Genomic DNA, 18,465 nt, shown 5'->3' with positions numbered 1-18,465 from the left:
CTTTTTGCATTCGAGGTGCATGCAATCATGCGATAAATCGGATTCCCCTTGAGACCTGAAATTGGGTGATGGAATCAGGGCTGGTCTATCTGGAGGTAATAAACTGGCCGTACATCGTACATCGCATTGCGATAATTGCATGTGTTTAAAACCACATGCAATGCGATTAAATATTATGTGCAGCACATAATATCTTAAGATGCGAGATTCGACCAATGTGCCCGTGCATCGCGTCGGGTGACGTGATTGGCGTGCGATCCATGCGATTTGAAGAAATCGCATGATTGTACCCTATATCTCACAAGTATATGGGCTGCATAAGAGACTGACACTGCAAGAAGCAACCTGCGATATGACCATGGAATCGGTGATTGTAGTGTGCTGTGACATGTGGTCACTAGGAAGAGAACTAAAGTGGCACATTGTACCCTTACAGGACGGCCTGCCGTTGTCCATCACAGCTGTAAAGCCATAAGGATTAACACTTTAATACAGTCTGCAGCTTCTTCCTGCCTGCAGCAGCACAACTATGTGTAGAGGATAATTTGCTCATGAGCTTGGGACATGTACAAAAAGTGTGGTAGAAGGTAAATGACTTATCTTAGAATTTACTGTTTTCAAATACTTCCTCATTTCCAGTGTGTTCAAATAAACCAGTATACAGATACATGAGGAAGTGTTAGGAACTATATACACGTTGGGGAATTGTAGATGTAATGCAGAGGCACCTTACCATAAAAGTCTTTGGCACTGGGCTGTGGCATCTGCTCCCAACTGCTGCCATTTCTAGTAGGAACTGGCATATCTGCAAGAAACAGACAACATGTTCTAGTACTCACTGACATTACACTTCAGCACCGTTTAGGAAGACTTTACAGTGCCTTGGCATCTAACCCAGGGCACTTTTGTGCATTGTCCGCGTATTACTAGCCACCTGGAGCTCTGATGATTAAGGTACAGAGGCTTCCGCAGAATGTTTCACAATTACCCTTATGCTGTTATCATCAGTGTAGGTGTTACCCTATGACTTGTATACAGGGGCAGCAATGCTGATACGAGAGATGAGTGCTTTATATATCAGAGTTTAATTAAGAATAATCATAGCCTGGGCTATGTTTCATATATGTGTATGGAAATATCTAAATAAACTGGAAATATAAAAAGGCTTGACTAAAGCTGGCCATACATCTACAGATCGATTGCCAGATTGGGCTGGTTGGAACAAAAACCTGGTAATATCTGAGTTTTTGGCAGTTTTCCAGCATTTCAAAGCAAATGGTCAACTGTCATTTGCTCTCATCCATTACCAGGTTTATGTTCCAACCAGCCAGATCTGACAATAAATCTGTAGATGTATGGCCAGCTTAACACTATATCACTATAGTATCATGGAACAGGAAAAGAGTTTGTTATTATTACTAATAATAATGATAACAATAACATTTATGATATAGTGGCATCACATTATGCAGCGCTTTATATTTGGGAACAAGCACGGTAATAAAACAACCGGAGGTACTTGTTTCCTAGCACGGCCACAATCGCATTGATCTTGTGCCCTTAATAGTGGTATGCGATGGCCCCCGACGCGATGGATCCGATTTCCCATTGAAATGCATTGAAAAGTTAAAAAATCGCGTCGGTCGCGTCGCATGCGGCTAAATAAGCATTAAATGGTCCCGACGCGATGCCCCCGATTTCCCATAGGGAACAATGTTAAATGGCTCAATTTACCCAAATCAACAGGGAACAATGTTAAATGGTCCAGAAACCCCCAAAAACACCCCTGAACAGTGAAATGGCCCCCCAAAATTGGTTAACGCCACCCCACGATCAACGTGAACCCGAAGCGTGGCGAGCGCAGCGAGCCCGCGAGGGGCGGCGGTACGCGTCCTCCGACCTTTTCATACCCCCACTATCCACGTCGGCGTGGAGTTGAGAATAGAATAGTGAGGCGAGCGGACGCGGATACCTTCACAGGTAAACGCGTCCCCTCGCGGGCTTCACAGGTGTCCGCGTCGCCACGGACACCTGTGAAGCCCGCGAGGGGACGCGTATAACTGTGAAGGTATCCGCGTCCCCTCGCGGGGCTCGCTGCGCTCGCCACGCTTCGGGCTCGGTGGCTCGCTGCGCTCGCCACACTATTCTATTCTCAACTCCACGCCGACGTGGATAGTGGGGGTATGAAAAGGTCGGAGGACGCGTACCGCCGCCCCTCGCGGGCTCGCTGCGCTCGCCACGCTTCGGGTTCACGTTGATCGTGGGGTGGCGTTAACTAATTTTGGGGGGCCATTTCACTGTTCTGGGGTGTTTTGGGGGGTTTCTGGACCATTTAACATTGTTCCCTGTTCATTTGGGTAAATTGAGGCATTTAACATTGTTCCCTATGGGAAATCGGGGGCATCGCGTCGGGACCATCGCATGCGATTTTTAGCACGCATGCGATGCGACCGATTTGATTTTTTTACCTGCGATGCCCCCGATTAGAATCGGTGTGGCCGTGCTAGGAAACAAGTACCCAACCGGATAATAACAACATGCATATAAAGAGGTAACAAGGCGCAATACAGTATATAGGAAGCGAGTTTTATATTGGGGCTGATTCGGTTACACATGCTGCGTACAGAAGGCAGGTTATGCTGCAATAAGAATCTGCCTAACGTAACGAAATGCAAGCAGCTATGGCTGCTCACAGCTGACTGATTCTGCCCCTAGTTTGGCTTTATTATCCAGCCGCACAACACTGTTTGGGGTTTGTAGGTTGTTGAACATAGTAAGAGTACATGTATGTTGGCACATCGATTGTCAGCCAGGGGCATTCTGGGATGGACACCTAACTTGTAGGCCGCGTGCCCATAGAAACGCTGGATGGGCCCCAAGGAACGAAGGCATTCCCTGGCCTGCCCGGAGTGGGTGTATGACGTCACATGATATCAGTGCCCGCCCCCAAATCGGACATCAGCGTGCAGCAGAAAAGTAAGCCCTGGCTTCTGCTGTGAACAGAGGAAAAGTCATTTGATGATGAGCAACTATCTAATCATTTCTCTTTGCAGATGCCTGCGAGCGCAGGTATAAGTGTACACATCTGCTCGCAGTGTAGAGAGGTGATCTGGTGGGGGGGAAGGCGTGCCGCTTTAACCTGCTCGCTAGGCTCCAAATATATGCAGCCTAGCAAGCATGTCTGAATCATGCCCATTATGTGTGATTGGTATAGAGGGGTGGCTATAAGGCAATATATGAGGACATTTCTGAAGGTGACTGGGAATTATACCTGCTGAAGTGACTCCAGGGAAAGCTTGAAGGTTTAGAGCAGGGGCGGCCAAACCTGTTCTCAAGCTCTACCAACAGTTCATGTGTTTCAGGCAACCTGTGGATCTATAGTAGTAATGAATTCAGCAGGTTTGAAAATGTGACAGTTAGTAATGACTACAGCTGTGCACCAGCTAGGTGTACTGGGAAATGTGACAGTTAGTAATGACTACGGCTGTGCAACAGCTAGGTGTACAGGGAAATGTGACAGTCAGTAATGACTACGGCTGTGCAACAGCTAGGTGTACAGGGAAATGTGACAGTCAGTAATGACTACAGCTGTGCACCAGCTAGGTGTACAGGGAAATGTGACAGTCAGTAATGACTACAGCTGTGCACTAGCTAGGTGTACAGGGAAATGTGACAGTTAGTAATGACTACAGCTGTGCACTAGCTAGGTGTACAGGGAAATGGGACAGTTAGTAATGACTAAAGCTGTGCACCAGCTAGGTGTACTGGGAAATGGGACAGTTAGTAATGACTAAAGCTGTGCACCAGCTAGGTGTACTGGGAAATGTGACAGTTAGTAATGACTACGGCTGTGCAACAGCTAGGTGTACTGGGAAATGTGACAGTTAGTAATGACTACGGCTGTGCAACAGCTAGGTGTACTGGGCAATGTGACAATTAGTAATGACTACGGCTGTGCAACAGCTAGGTGTACTGGGAAATGTGACAGTCAGTAATGACTACAGCTGTGCACTAGCTAGGTGTACAGGGAAATGTGACAGTTAGCAATGACTACAGCTGTGCACCAGCTAGATGATTTGCAAAATGTGGAGCGTTGGTAGATCTCGAGGACCGGTTTGGCCACCCCTGGTTTATAGGCTACAGTAACTGGATGTCAGTGGTCCATATAAAGCGTCCTATAGCAGATTTCACCATGCCTATCCTGCAGTAGGTCACAGCTGTCATATCGTCATGTCTAGCTATCTCTGCATTCCTTCCCATAATAGTCTATTAATGTAAACATTCGCTGCCACTGGCCGTATCCCTTGGACCAGCCGGTCCCTTGGAATGACATGAATGAGCAACAGGACATGTACAATATATACTAATTAGACCTTCGCAAAACACAGCACATAATGGTAGTATAGGACAGGAGGTTGGGGTAAATGTACTAGGCAAACCACTGCTTGACAGAGTGTTTAACCCTTTGTGTTCCTACATTGCTGTGAGAGATGTGCAAAATATTTGCTAAAAATGCTAGTGTCGCTCACAGCGACTGTTTTTGGGTGCAATGTTCAACAAAACTTCAATTAATTGACTTCAAATCACTTGCCTGCAATAACTAAAGTGATTCACAGAGCCAGCCCTAGCGTAAATGATGCCCTAGGCAAGGTTTTGGCTGGTGCCCCCCTAGCACCGCCACTAGTTCCGCCTCTGACCCTGCTCTCCTTTCCCAGCACCATCAACCCTCTTCATAGCAGTCATCATTTTGGTGCTTCTACCCACAATATTTTAAATAGAAACAGTGCACACATTCGGTGCGCAGCCCAAACAGGGGTGTGTTCTTGCTGGGAAGGGGCATGGCCACACAGTAGTACCCCCAATTCAAATTATGCCACACAGTAGTGCAACTTTATTCACATTATATCATGCGATGGTGTCCCTTATTCACGTTACATCACACAGTAGTACCACTTTACCTTATATACATTACTTCTCACATTATTCACATTATACCCTTAGAAAAAACTCCTGAGAAAATATTGTATTGTGCACCTCAATGGCCACACTGCAGCCCAGCACAATGCAGTGTGTGCTGGGCAGAGGAGAAGAGCTGCAGCTGCTGCTGTCACTTAAGGGGAGGGGGACCGGGGCCCCCACTGGGCCCTTCCATCAGACTTTGGACTGGGTAATTTGTACCCCCTACCCCTTTCTCTCGGCACCCCTGATAATACCACACATGACACACATTATTAATGTCCTTATAAACATAATGCCCCTTACACATTATGCCAACCTTTATTAATGCCCTTCATACACATAATGACACACATTATGCCCCTTACACATTTGTTGCACATTATTAATGCATTTATACACGACACACATAATGCCCATTACACATATGTTGCACATTATTAATGCCCTTATACACCTGACACACATAATGCCTGTTACACATATGTCGCACATTATTAATGCATTTATACATGACACACATAATGCCCCTTACACATATGCCGAACACTATTGCACAACCAACCCACCCGCAGACAGCACTCGCACAGCAGCTAACACTGTGACCTCTGCCTCTGCTTGGATACAGATGTTTCCTCATACATCTTGCCTCAATAGGCCATGCAGCTCCTGGCCAGTTCTGCTAACGTTGGATGCCTTTTCAGCTGAAAATTCATCTTATTTGAATTGTTATGTGACTAGGACACACAAGGAACTTACGATGATTAAAATGATATGCAGCATGCCTATATTCTGTGTGCGACTGTGTCTGTACCTGCATACAGAATGTTATGTTACAGTGATTTCCATGAATATTTCATATGCAGATACAGCCTCACACACACACACACACACACACACACATAGGCATGCTGCATATCATTTTAATCAGCAGAAGCTGCTGATGCCCCTAGGCATTCCAAACGCCCTAGGCATTTGCCTAGTTTGCCTATGCCTAGGGCCAGCTCTGGTGATTCGTATTCCTCGACCTCAACCCTTGCATATTTAGTGGATATTTTTCACATCTCTCACAGCAACCTTGGCATTTAAAGGGTTAAGAGGACAATTTTAAATCTTGATACTTTTCAAAGTAAAATTCATTAACCTCTAAAAAACAGTCCTTACCTTTTGGGGTTGGCGGCCTGTTGAAGATCTTGGGCCTACTATTTTTGGGATGAATTTCTACTCGGACATGACTTCCTGATACAGAAAGGACAATTTTTATATGTTTCAATGACATGCAAAATGTTACATGTGTATTTTACACTAATGCATCATAGGAAAATACTTGAGGATGCTTCCATCTGATAATCCCTATATTCTCACCATGCCCATTGTGTTGAATCTGCCCAAATAAAGGGTAACACCAATGTCTGCTGTGGGGATTCGAGCACAGCTCTGGTCTGTATATCAGTGCTTATAATACAGATCACACTGCTATAAGCATCGCAGCAGAGAGCGACACCCCAGGCAGGGCAGAGGAACTGCAATGGTTCTGAAAGAAGCAGGGTGCTAGAATGAACACTGGTATCCTATGGCTAAATTAAGATTTTTCCAAAACAATCCCCTCTCTGTGACATGCACCACTTGCTGTTACAGAGAAGTTGCCAGGAGCCACATGCTATTTGTAGATACAGATGGATGATACACTATTCTTCCCTGCTGCATCATTTGCCCACCTGATTACATGCAGTCTCTCAGTGCAGGAAGCTATTTTCTGATGTACTGTGAATACAGTTGCAGCAGGAAACAATACAGCATGGTGGTTTCCGCATGATGTGGAATGGACACCAGCAATGCAGTGGGTTCAGGGAATCATGATACAGTAGGTAATGATTATGTTGTGTTTCCTATATGTGATGACAGCTGGCAGATGATGTATTGCAGGGTAGACATCTGAGCTGCCAATCCTGGGGCATTCTTTCAATTCCGTGATTGAAAAACACTGAGGATTCCCAGGATACACGGAATTGAGTTAGTCAATGTAAAGACAAACTCAACCCCCCACCCTGCACTGACACAGGGCTGGGCGGTGGTGACAGGCAGCAGCAGGACCACCTTTTTGGATGGAGCGGTGTCCGGGAGCGGTGTGTTGGAACAGCAGATGGACAGACGTGGTACGAAGGGCAGGCGGATAGGTGTGGTATCAATTGAGCATGCGCCTACTAATCCCAGAATTGGGAGCTCCAGAGGGATTTAAATCCCTGTGATTTCAGGTCACAATCTGAGGCTTCCGCCATCCTAGAAGACATACGTATATGTATAAAGGAGGACCGGAGCTTCATTTACAAAGGGAGATATATCAAACCTTGGAGAGTGTATAGTGGAAATAGAAAAAGGACCAACCAATCAGTTCCTGTCATTTTTCAAGTACAGTTTGTAAAATGACAGTTAGAAGCTTTTTAGCTAGCACTTCATCTCCCTCCAAGGTTTGATACATCTACCCCATAATCTTTTATGATCAACTATGTCTATGTAGAATAATAAATAGCCCACAGATGATTACACTGATGCCTTCACTACATCAAGGGTCAGTTCACTTAGCCCTGAGAGCATTGAGTTTATATTGCAAACATCAGCAACAGCATCCCAGCTCACCCCCCTGAAGGCCCTGTGCATGCTCCTGAATCAAGCCCACACAAGTACAAATCAGATCAGTTGCACCTCCACTTGTGATTGAGCAGGCACAAAACTCCTACGACAGTCTCATCAGAAAAAGCGGCTTTGTGTGTCTTGGAACTTACCGCCCCGCTGCTACCCAGAAACACCATAAGATGTGACGCACAAGCAGCTACTTGCAGCTTTTAGCACATCATGCGGTGCAGGGACACATCCTGTTTTACCATTTAGATGCTTGAATTGGAAGATGTGTCCTATTTTCACAGATGTTTCGGAATATGAATAATGCACAGAGAGGAAAAATTTTACAGGACGGGATGCACCAACCTTGCACAGTACATCCCGCTACTTACCGCGCCGCTACTAACCGAACCGCTACTAAGTCGCAGGATTAAAAAAAAAATGGCCTGGGATTGGCCTCTTTATGCAGAAGACATTATTTACTAACTGCAAAAAGTAGGGACCTTATCTCATTTAGACCCAAGTCCGCTTCACGGCACTTGTAAAGTAAATCTGCGACTAACATTCAAGTTTTCGGAAGCATCTTTGAATGTACATGATTCAAAGCTCAACCCTACTGCCACGTAAGGACCACCCATTTATTTATTCAAACCTTCAACCTTTTCTCCTTAAATACTGCTTGATTTACTGTAGCTTTTGATCTCAAATTAATTAAATAAAAAAATAAAATAAAAATTTGATCTCAGATTGTCTTCTTTACATGTAGTGCTTTAATATGCTTAAAAATATTTAATAGACTGGTGAAAGCACAAGAAATGTGCTTTCCAATAGATGTGTGAAATAAGTAACATTTCTATTATACAACAAGCCCAGAGGCGATGCAAAATCATGAAGGAGAAAAAAAAAAGTTGGGAAAAATAACCTCTACTTTTGAGATATTAATCTGGTGGTGTCCTATTGTTAGGGGTGTAGGGGTGTGACAATTTTTGTATGTTTTTGTACTTTTAATCCTGTTAAAATAAATTAGATCATTATATATTGGGGGGGGGGGGTATAAGTGATAAATTATAAAATGGTAGTGGTCAGGGGTGTGTGTTGTTAGGTCTACACCAACTAGGTTGACAAGCATTGGGTCGACACCACTAGGTCGACATGGGATTAGGTCGACACGAGCATTAGGTTGACATGGGCAAGGTCGACAGTCAAAAGGACGTTGTGGGGTTTGTCACTGTTTTTTTTACCCGAATGTCAACACAGTCGACATGGGCACAGTTTGCAGTGAACCGCATCCCCTCACTTCGCTCGCAATGCTTCGGGTAAGGTGCCTCGCTACGCTCAGCACACTATTTTATTCTCCCACCATGCCCTAGTGGATGGTAGGGAATGAAAAACCGCCTGTGGGCACATGTCGGCTTAAAAAACTGAAAAACCCCATGTCGACCTAGCCCATGTCTACCTAATGCTTGTGTCGACCTAATGACCTGTCTACCTAGACCCATGTCGACCTTGACCCATGTCGACCAAAACCCAAGTTGACCTTGCTGCCTGTCGACCTAGTGGTATCGACCTAGTTGGTGTAGACCTAATGACCGTATCCCGTGGTCAGTTAAGGCAAAAATAAAATACTATGTTAAGCAGTTGGTGTAGTTTCTAGAAAGTGAAATGTGGTGAGTTGGTGAATGTAACAGAGGAAGATGAACAGCTGAATCATGAGAGATGAAGAACACTCCTAAATGATGTAGGTAAATCCTTTTGAAATATGATCTAGCTCTTAGTCATGATGTAATCATAAAACTAATGGGACATATAGTCCAAGTTCTGCCACCTTAAAGTGTCTGAAGATTTTCTATTCATTTGGTAAAAATACAGCTAGTTGTTGTGATTTCCTAAATAAGTGCAAAAGGGGAATATTCCTAGTATAGGACAAGCGTGGGCTTGGCACTGTAACCTGAGAGGTCATGCAAGAACACGGAGAAGAAAAAGTCATCCTTCCACCATGCAGACAATAACCCTCTCTAATCCCCCATACAGCACCTTACCTGACATACCCATCTATCTTGTGAGAGACAGTGCCATTCGATTTGCAGCCATACGCCACTACTCATTGTTGGGCTTCCATACAGAGTGACGAGTAAGTGATCTACTTGCCCCTGTCTGATCCATTCTGGAATTTACCCAATATTGCATATATTGCCACCTGTTCTCTGGGAAAGGTCTTGACCACCTGTGGGACTATAAATATCGGTTCTACCCCAACAACTATACCATTCAATTGGGACTTGGTAACTATCTGCTGCAGATTTTATTTTTTTATTTTTATGCAATTGCATTGAAGTTATTTTTAGAGTATATATATATACTTCTTACTTTCTTGCATGCATGCAAAGTTATTGTTAATGTGTTTTCTGTGAATTGTGATATATGTTTTGTGTATTTTTGAATACATTTTATAGTGTACAGAAGGCGCCCACTGGTTCTTTTCCGTGTATAGCTTCTTCTGTTGAGGGCGGCATCCCTCTACCAGAGGGCAGCATTCTGTACATCACACAGCACACTTGTCCCTAGTGCTCAAAAGAACCTACTTGATATATATATATATATATATATATATATATATATATATATATATATACACATACATACATACATCATAAAACCACTTGAGCAAATCCAGGGGATAGGCAAATGGTAAATCCCAGCACATCCATATTAAATAATCCAAATTGTTTAATGCAAGAGTAGTTAAAAAGGCCAATAATACTTAACAACGGATAGCAGTACACACAACAGCATTATTATCCGTAGGGCCAATTCACACCCCCAAGGGCTGTGTATACATTTTAGTAAGCGTGCTCGAAGCTAATGCTCCGAAAGCTAGTAGAATTAGTTTCACTAACTGCCAACAGATGGCAGTATTTCGGAGTCACACGGACACTGGACACATATATATATGTATGTATATATATATATATATATATATATATATATATATATATATATATATACATACATACACTGCTCAAAAAAATAAAGGGAACACTTAAACAACACAATGTAACTCCAAGTCAATCATACTTCTATGAAATCAAACTGTCCACTTAGGATGCAACACTGATTGACAATCAATTTCGCATGCTGTTGTGCAGGTGGAAATTATAGACAATTAGCAAGACACCCCCAATAAAGGAGTTGTTCTGCAGGTGGTGACCACAGACCACTTCTCAGCTCCTATGCTTTCTGGCTGATGTTTTGATCACTTTTGAAAGCTGGCGGTGCTTTCATTCTAGCGGTAGCATGAGATGGAGTCTACAACCCACACAAGTGGCTCAGGTAGTGCAGCTCATCCAGGATGGCACATCAGTGCAAGCTGTGTCTATTAGCATAGTGTCCAGAGCATAAAGGCGCTACAAGGAGACAGGCCAGTACATCAGGAGACGTGGAGGAGGGCAACAACCCAGCACCAGGACCGCTACCTCCGCCTTTGTGCAAGGAGGAACAGGAGGAGCACTGCCAGAGCCCTGCAAAATGACCTCCAGCAGGCCACAAATGTGCATGTGTCTACTCAAACGGTCAGAAACAGACTCCATGAGGGTGATATGAGGGCCCAACATCCACAGGCAGTTGTCATTTGCTCTGTGCTCATAAGTTTACATACCCTAGCACAGGGGTGTCCAAACTTTTTGCGACGAGGGCCAGATTTGGTGAAGTGTAAATGTGTGGGGGCCGACCATTCAGCCTGACATTCTTTGAATCATTAATCACATCAGAATGGTCCCCCACTCTGCCCCCATTCACTGTATTTCCCCCAGCCTGCCCCTTCACTGTATTTCCCCCAGCCTGCCCCCATTCACTGTATGTTCCCCAGCCTGCCCCTCCTTCACTGTATGTCCCCCATTCACTGTATGTCCCCACTCTGCACACATTCACTTTGTCCCCCAGCCTGCCTCCTTCTCCTAGTGTCCATCAGTGCCTCCATTAATTGTATGTCCCCAAGACTGACCCTCCTTCACTGTATGACTCCCATTCACTGTATGACCCCCATTCACTATGTACCCCACTCTGCCCCCATTCACTGTATGTCCCCCAGCCTGCCCCTGCTCCCCCTTCTCTGAATGGCCATCACTATCTCCATTCACTGCATTCACTGTATGTCCCCAAGCCTGACCCTCCTTCACTGTATGTCCCCCACTCTGCCCCCTCCCTTCTCTGTATGTTTCCCAACCCCTTGTGTGAGCCAGAGGAAGGAGAGGCAAAGCAGGCACTGCAAGGACAGGAGATGCTTGGGCTCCCGATGCTGCCCTTCTCTGCTCTGCATGTTACGGGAGCAAGCTTCCCCATTGCTGCTCCCCTCCCCAAACACTGCTGTCACTGTGATTGTGGAGTAGGGTTATATACTATTGCAGCAGCAGGGTTAGGACACCAAACACATCTGACTGTGGGGGCCGGCACCTCCTCACTGCAGCAGACAGCAAGGTAAAGGCGCGCTCACCGGGGCCCCACCTTTAGTGTCCTGTGCTGTGCTTCCCACATCTGATGCTCTGCCCACTTCCAACTGGAGGCTGGGGGCCGCTTGAAATGACAGCACGGGCCGCAATTGGCCCCCGGGCCTGACTTTGGACATGCCTGCCCTAGCAGAATGTGTGATTTTCTGTCAATTTGTCAGAGAATATGAATGATAACACACAAACTTTTCTTTCACTCATGGTTAGTAGTTGGGTGAAGCCATTTATTGACAAACAACTGTGTTTACTCTTTTTAAATCATAATGACAACAGAAACTACCCAAATGACCCTGATCAAGTGTACATACCCCTGTTCTTAATAGCGTGTATTGCCCCCTTTAACATCAATGACAGCTTGAAGTCTTTTGTGGTAGTTGTGGATGAGGCGATTTATTATCTCAGATGGTAAAGCTGCCCTGTCTTCTTGGCAAAAAGCCTCCAGTTCCTTTAAATTCCTGGGCTGTCTTGAATGAACTGCAGGTTTGAGATCTCCCCAGAGTGAAATTGAGGTCCGGAAACTGAGATGGCCACTCCAGAACCTTCACTTTATTCTGCTGTAGCCAATGACAGGTCGACTTGGCCTTGTGTTTGGATCATTGTCATATTGGAACTTCCAAGTACGTCCCATGCGCAGCTTCCGAGCTGATGAGTGCAAATTTTCCTCCAGTATTTTCTGACAACATGCTGCATTCATCTTGCCATCAATTTTGACTAAGTTTCCAGTGCCTTTGTAGCTCACACATCCCCAAAACATCAGCGATCCACCTCCGTGTTTCACAGTAGGAATGGTTTACCTTTCATCATAGGCCTTGTTTACGCCTCTCCAAATGTAACGTTTATGGTTGTAGCCAAAACGTAAAATTTTGGTCTCATCACTCCAAATAACTTTGTTCCAGAAATGTTGAGGCTTTGAGTTGTTTGGAGTATTGTAAGTGGGATGCTTTGTGGCATTTGCGTAGTAATGGCTTTCTTCTGGCGACTCGAATGTAGCCCATTTTTCTGCAAATGCCTCCTTATTGTGCATCTTGAAACTACCACAACACTTTTTTTCAGAGAGTCCTGTATTTCAGCTGAAGTTATTTGTGGATTGTGGATTTTCTTTGCAGTTGTGGCTGAAATTTTTGTTGGTCTGCCTGAACGTGATTTAGTTTCCACAGAATCCTTCATTTTCCACTTCTTAATTAGAGTTTGAACACTGCTGATTGGCATTCTCAATTGCTTGGATATCTTTTTTATATCCCTTTCCTGTTTTATACAGTTAAATTACCTTTTCCCACAGATCCTTTGACAATTCTTTTGCTTTCCCCATGACTCAGAATCCAGACATGTCAGTGCAGCACTGGATGAAAGATGCAAGGGTCTTTTAGGAGACCAGAAACTCACTGACCTTTTATACACACACACACAAGCAAACAGATCCCAGGTGAGGATGGTTACCTTTAGTAGCCATTGAAACCTGTTTGTGTCAAGCATGTTATCAGGCCAAAATCTCCAGGGTATGTAATCTTTTGATCATGGTCATTTGGGTAGTTTCTGTTGTCATTATGATTTAAAAAGAGTACACACAGTTTTTGGTACTTATGTAATATCTGGGCACCCGATTTTTTCATCCCATCGCATGCAATATAGTGGCATACAATTCATACGATGCGATTTTTCATTGTAAAGACCCGATTTTTAATTGTATAGTCACCCATGGGTAATTTCATACCCCCACTATCCAACTACGCATGGAGTTGATTTTATATAGTGTGGCGAGCGCAGCGAGCCCGAAGTGTGACGAGCGGACGCAGAATACATGTAAAGTAATCCACGTGCGCTCGCCACGCTTTGGGCTCGGTGGCTCGCTGCACTCGCCACACTGTATAAAGTCAACTACATGCGTAGTTGGATAGTGGGGGTATGAAATCACCCATGGTTGACTATACAATTAAAAATCGGGTCTTTACAATGAAAAATCGCATGAACTTCGACTTTGTTCCTTATGCGGCCCTTTCACTGATCACCAGCTTTTTCTGGCGCTGCGGGTCTCCAACCTTCTAATGTTCTGCTTCGCTTGCTGGTCTTCGGAGTCTTCAAATTAAAACAGCACATGCGCCAGGTAAACAGCGTCGTCCATTTCCCAGCATCCCATGTGAACATCAACCTGTACATGTGCTGTTTTAATTTGAAGATGCCGAAGACCAGCAAGCGGTGCGGAATATTAGAAGGTTGGAGACATCTTTTATGGGAGGACAAGTGTCCCCGTCGGGTGGAGGATACACACTCCCATAACGGATGCAACAATAATAATACATGCTGCCGATAACAGGACCCACTTCCCCACGGTAATATGGTGAAGCGTATAATGTCAATTAAGGAACGATAAAAGCATTATGATACATCTACTCCTTAATCGCTATTTGCGACTTAATAATTGTATTGTAAATATTTCACACTGACCATAGTTGTGCACATTGCTTTAGATAAATATACATAATGTCACATACTAAATATATGATTAACATCAACAATCTGGACCCGAGTTGAAAGGGAAAGGTCAGTAAGGCTTACCTTGGCTCTCATAGCTACTGATCAAGTGTCTGGCAGCCAGAGGCATCCTCAGGGGTGGAGTCACTGTGTGAGGGGATGGTAATCAGATGTCATTGGATGATGCATACAATGAGTAATCATTGACCAGTAACAATAAACACAACCAACCATTATCATTTATCGGCTGTGCTAGCTACTTAGGTCACCTGTCCGCTTGAATATACCACAATAAAACAAAATTGTTGTTTTGACGAAAGGACCTCACATTACAAGAACAATAATAAAAAATAAATAAATTACAGAATGAGTTGACATTGAAATAGCAACTTATATCTTTGATACTGTCAGTAAATTAAGTTCTGAAGCGAAAAACAGATCAATGAGATCTTTGACTGAAATGCTGCTGTATATAATATCCATGTTAATCACTGGCAATAATGAACAGTAATTAGTGAAAAACACTTCTGAGACACTCACATGATTTATTTATTATAGTGTGAACAATTATATTAAGCCTGCTGTAATTAGTTCCGCGGCATTATCACTGTACTGACACAAGTGGAGCTAAATAACATTTTCGCTTTGCAAAATTAAATTATTGAAATAAAATAAAGCAGGCACTGTATTAGGTGTTCCCTGCTCAGTGGAAAGGCGCCTTAGCCTTATTCTCTTCTGTACTTAATTCTGATCTGGGGGAAATCAGGACTCACACTATACTTTTAATATGATGTGTTTTACAAGTTCCATATGCACTTCAGTACAGAATGGTATTTTACTGTGTCGAATAATTTATTCCATACCTGAGCCTGAAAAGAGGGAAAACTAGGAATGTAGCCCTAAAGGGATAGGAATGTTACTTTTGCATCTGTAAAATCCATCTCTTGAGCTTTGGTATTTTTGTGTATCTCCAGGCACCATGGTCATGTCTCTCTGTCCTATTCTGAGTTGGATGTATGCTTGGTGGACATTACTTTCAGTTGCATCCCTTCTGCCTAGCATGGGGTAGGTGTAAGTGCGGACTGATGATGGTGCTGTAGTGAGCTGAGGGCTTGGTGCGAGCAGTGGCAGAAACGTGTCCAACTCATAATACGGGTGGATTCTCGCACTAGACTCCTGATCCGGCCAGTGTATAGAATTTTGGCAGCGTTACATGTGACCCTTTGTGTAGATCACACCAGTAGGCATGTAAATGAAAGTATGCACCGCAACTGGTGCCTCCAATCAAGCGTGTTTTCTAAATGAAATCCCTAAGAATTTATTTGCAACAATCATTTTATTTTAATATAACACATAGTAAAACCTTTCTACTGCTTGTTTTCCTCAGCTAAATTAAATCATAGTCTTGCTTTGGAATTGCAGCTAAATCCAGCGCTGAACCATTGCAGCATAGCGCCAGTGATGTCACGCACAATTAATTGTAATCTTATGACATTATTCCATCATATACTAACATAATAAACAAAACACACTCCAATAATATTTATAACAACTATTCTTTATATAATGTCTGAATATAGCAACCTAGCACCACCTCCTGTTAATGCAGCCAATATTAATACGTACTATGTGTTTCTTTACCTTCAAAGCAAGTTCCTTATTTTGCCCACATCAAAGATGGCTTCTCCGGCACCAGAGTCCAAGCTACACTGGTCATCTGCAGTTGTCTTGTTATACTTTTGTTGTTAACAGAATTTATTTAGTGCTTTTGCACACACCATGCACATCTACAAGCAGGGGTGTTGTTAGCATAGCTGCATTGATTGGTTTGTACCTTGTTTTTGGTGACCAGAATCCTCATCTTTGTCTGCTCCTATGTGCTTGTCCTGAGACTGAACTACAAGCATCAGATCAATGCGTAAGGAGCTACAGTCCTGCCTTATCTCCATTCCCGGTAGCACACACTGTACTGGCAGTCAGATGAGCAGGGAGCTGCTGCAGTGCTTGTGTAGTCTTTCTGCAGGACAACAAGCAGCAGACTCCAGCTTTTACTTTCCAGTCCTCTCTCCTTCCCCCCTCCCTACAGAGCCAATGCTAACAAAATTCTGGTTGCAGCTTCCAGCTTTCCATTAGCACCCTGGAGAAAGGGGACCCTGAGGATTCTGTACTCAGTTACTCTGATAAATGAGACCCCCTGCGGATGGGGTTTCCTCTCGTTTTCCCTGGGACATGGTTTAGCAGCAGTTTGCCCACCTGTTCTGCATTATGTGCCAGCCTTCCCTGGCTCTGCATAAGCTTGTTGAAGCGAACCCTTGGGACGGGTGCCAAGCTAAAACCTTATTTAAACTCTAAACTAAGTTCTTAATGCTTAGGCCTCCTGTGGTGTAAATGAAGTCGGGTCTGTGTATACAGTATGCAATGTGATTATTAGATAGGGGGAACAGACAGCTAGGAGAGGTGTTAGGATGGTCAGGTCATACATACAGTATGGCAGGATTGCACTCGATGGTTGTCAGGGCATCCTATGACTTATAGTTACACAGCAGCTGGAGAGACACGGGTGGGCTAAGCAGTTTTTCAGTATTAGACAATAATTACCATAGTGCTGTTTTAGGAATTCACTACAGAAAGCAAAGTTTCTAAAGGCCCATACAGCTTGAAAGCCGCCCTGTGTGTACGGGGCAATGATGAGCGGATTGCTGGCCCGGCCACTCATCTGCTGGTATTACCTGCTTTGGAAAGCCATCCACCTTGGGGAAAATCGCTAACACTTTAATTTCATATGCACACATTTCTCAGATTATATGCAAACAATGCTGCAATATACTGCAAGAGAGATGCATATACTGAATACTGACTACTCTCTTCTTTCTATCCTGTTCCACATACTGTACATTGTGAAATTGGATATTACACAAAGACAGAAAACTGCATGTTTTTCCACTGTGCAATACACAAAGCATCCTTATGGCAGCTTACGTTTACCGAGGTGGTACGGAGGTTGGAGTTGGCATGCAGGCATAGCCAAAGTACAGTGAGGACATGTTTGTGCAAATGTGTCTTATGTTGTCCTGAAGAAGGTTGACTATGAGCCTCTCTGGAGACAGATCCCTTACAGGTGCTCCAATCCCAACCCTTGTGTAAAATTTGCACTGATGACAATGATCAGCGAGCACTTTTAATTGGCCGAGTGCATCTGAACTGCTCCGACTGGCACTTATACTATTAGTAGTGTGATTGCTGGATTTTATTATTACACTCATATTCTCAGACAATCTGCATGAAGAAAGCAGATTCCCAAATGATCTGTGAAAGGGGAAGACAGTGGCCTAAGCCTTAATAAAGAAAATGTTAGGAGAGTTTTTCATCAAGATCTCAACTTACAAAAGTTTGTAGTAAAATGGTTCCAAAGCTTCTCATTGCCGGTCAAACAGAAAATTTAAATTGTACAGACATTTTGGAACACATTCAAGCAGATTCACCTTTTTAGATAAAGTAATTACCTGTAATGAAACATGGATCTTCCATTATGAAGCAAAACACCAGTCGGCGTACTGGAAAAGACAATCAAAGAAAATATGTCAAATCAAAAGTAGAAGCCATGTCCATTGTTTTCTTTGATATCAATTGTGTTATTTTGGCAGACTGGGTTCTAGAAAGCACAAGATTGCATCAAAATTACTTAATGTAATGTTCCATACTTTGTTGGAAATTATGATTATGTACAAAAAATTGTGGAAAATTGGTTTCATCCTCCATCAAGATGACGAATTAGCCCACACAGCTCTCTCTGTGAAGCAGTTATTGACCAATAAACACATTTTAGTGTTAGAACACCCTCTTTACTAGTCAGACCTAGCACCGTGTGACCTCGCTATTTAACTAAATTCAAATCTCTACACAAAGCAACCCATTTGAA

General features: G+C 43.7%; 1 protein-coding gene across 4 annotated transcripts in view; it reads right to left on the bottom strand.

Annotated features, from left to right (window-relative positions):
* KY (kyphoscoliosis peptidase) overlaps positions 1–16,615 on the bottom strand; it is a 31,481-nt gene extending 14,866 nt beyond the window's left edge. Inside the window, exons 1-4 of one of the 4 annotated variants that reach the window (XM_083178387.1) lie at positions 16,188–16,615; positions 14,631–14,693; positions 6,121–6,195; positions 734–805 (exon numbers count right to left, since the gene is read on the bottom strand). In XM_083178387.1, the coding sequence (XP_083034513.1) occupies positions 734–805; positions 6,121–6,195; positions 14,631–14,676 (193 nt within the window). In that variant the 5' untranslated portion in view covers positions 14,677–14,693; positions 16,188–16,615. The remainder of the gene's footprint in view (positions 1–733; positions 806–6,120; positions 6,196–14,630; positions 14,694–16,187) is intronic. The other 3 variants (XM_083178385.1, XM_083178388.1, XM_083178386.1) reach the window with 3 other exon arrangements.
* Positions 16,616–18,465: the final 1,850 nt, after the last annotated feature.

This window comes from Crinia signifera, chromosome 3 (genome assembly GCF_055691185.1).
Source record: "Crinia signifera chromosome 3, ASM5569118v1, whole genome shotgun sequence".
Taxonomy (NCBI): Eukaryota; Metazoa; Chordata; class Amphibia; order Anura; family Myobatrachidae; genus Crinia; species Crinia signifera.
This window is presented reverse-complemented; position numbering and strand designations above follow the sequence as displayed.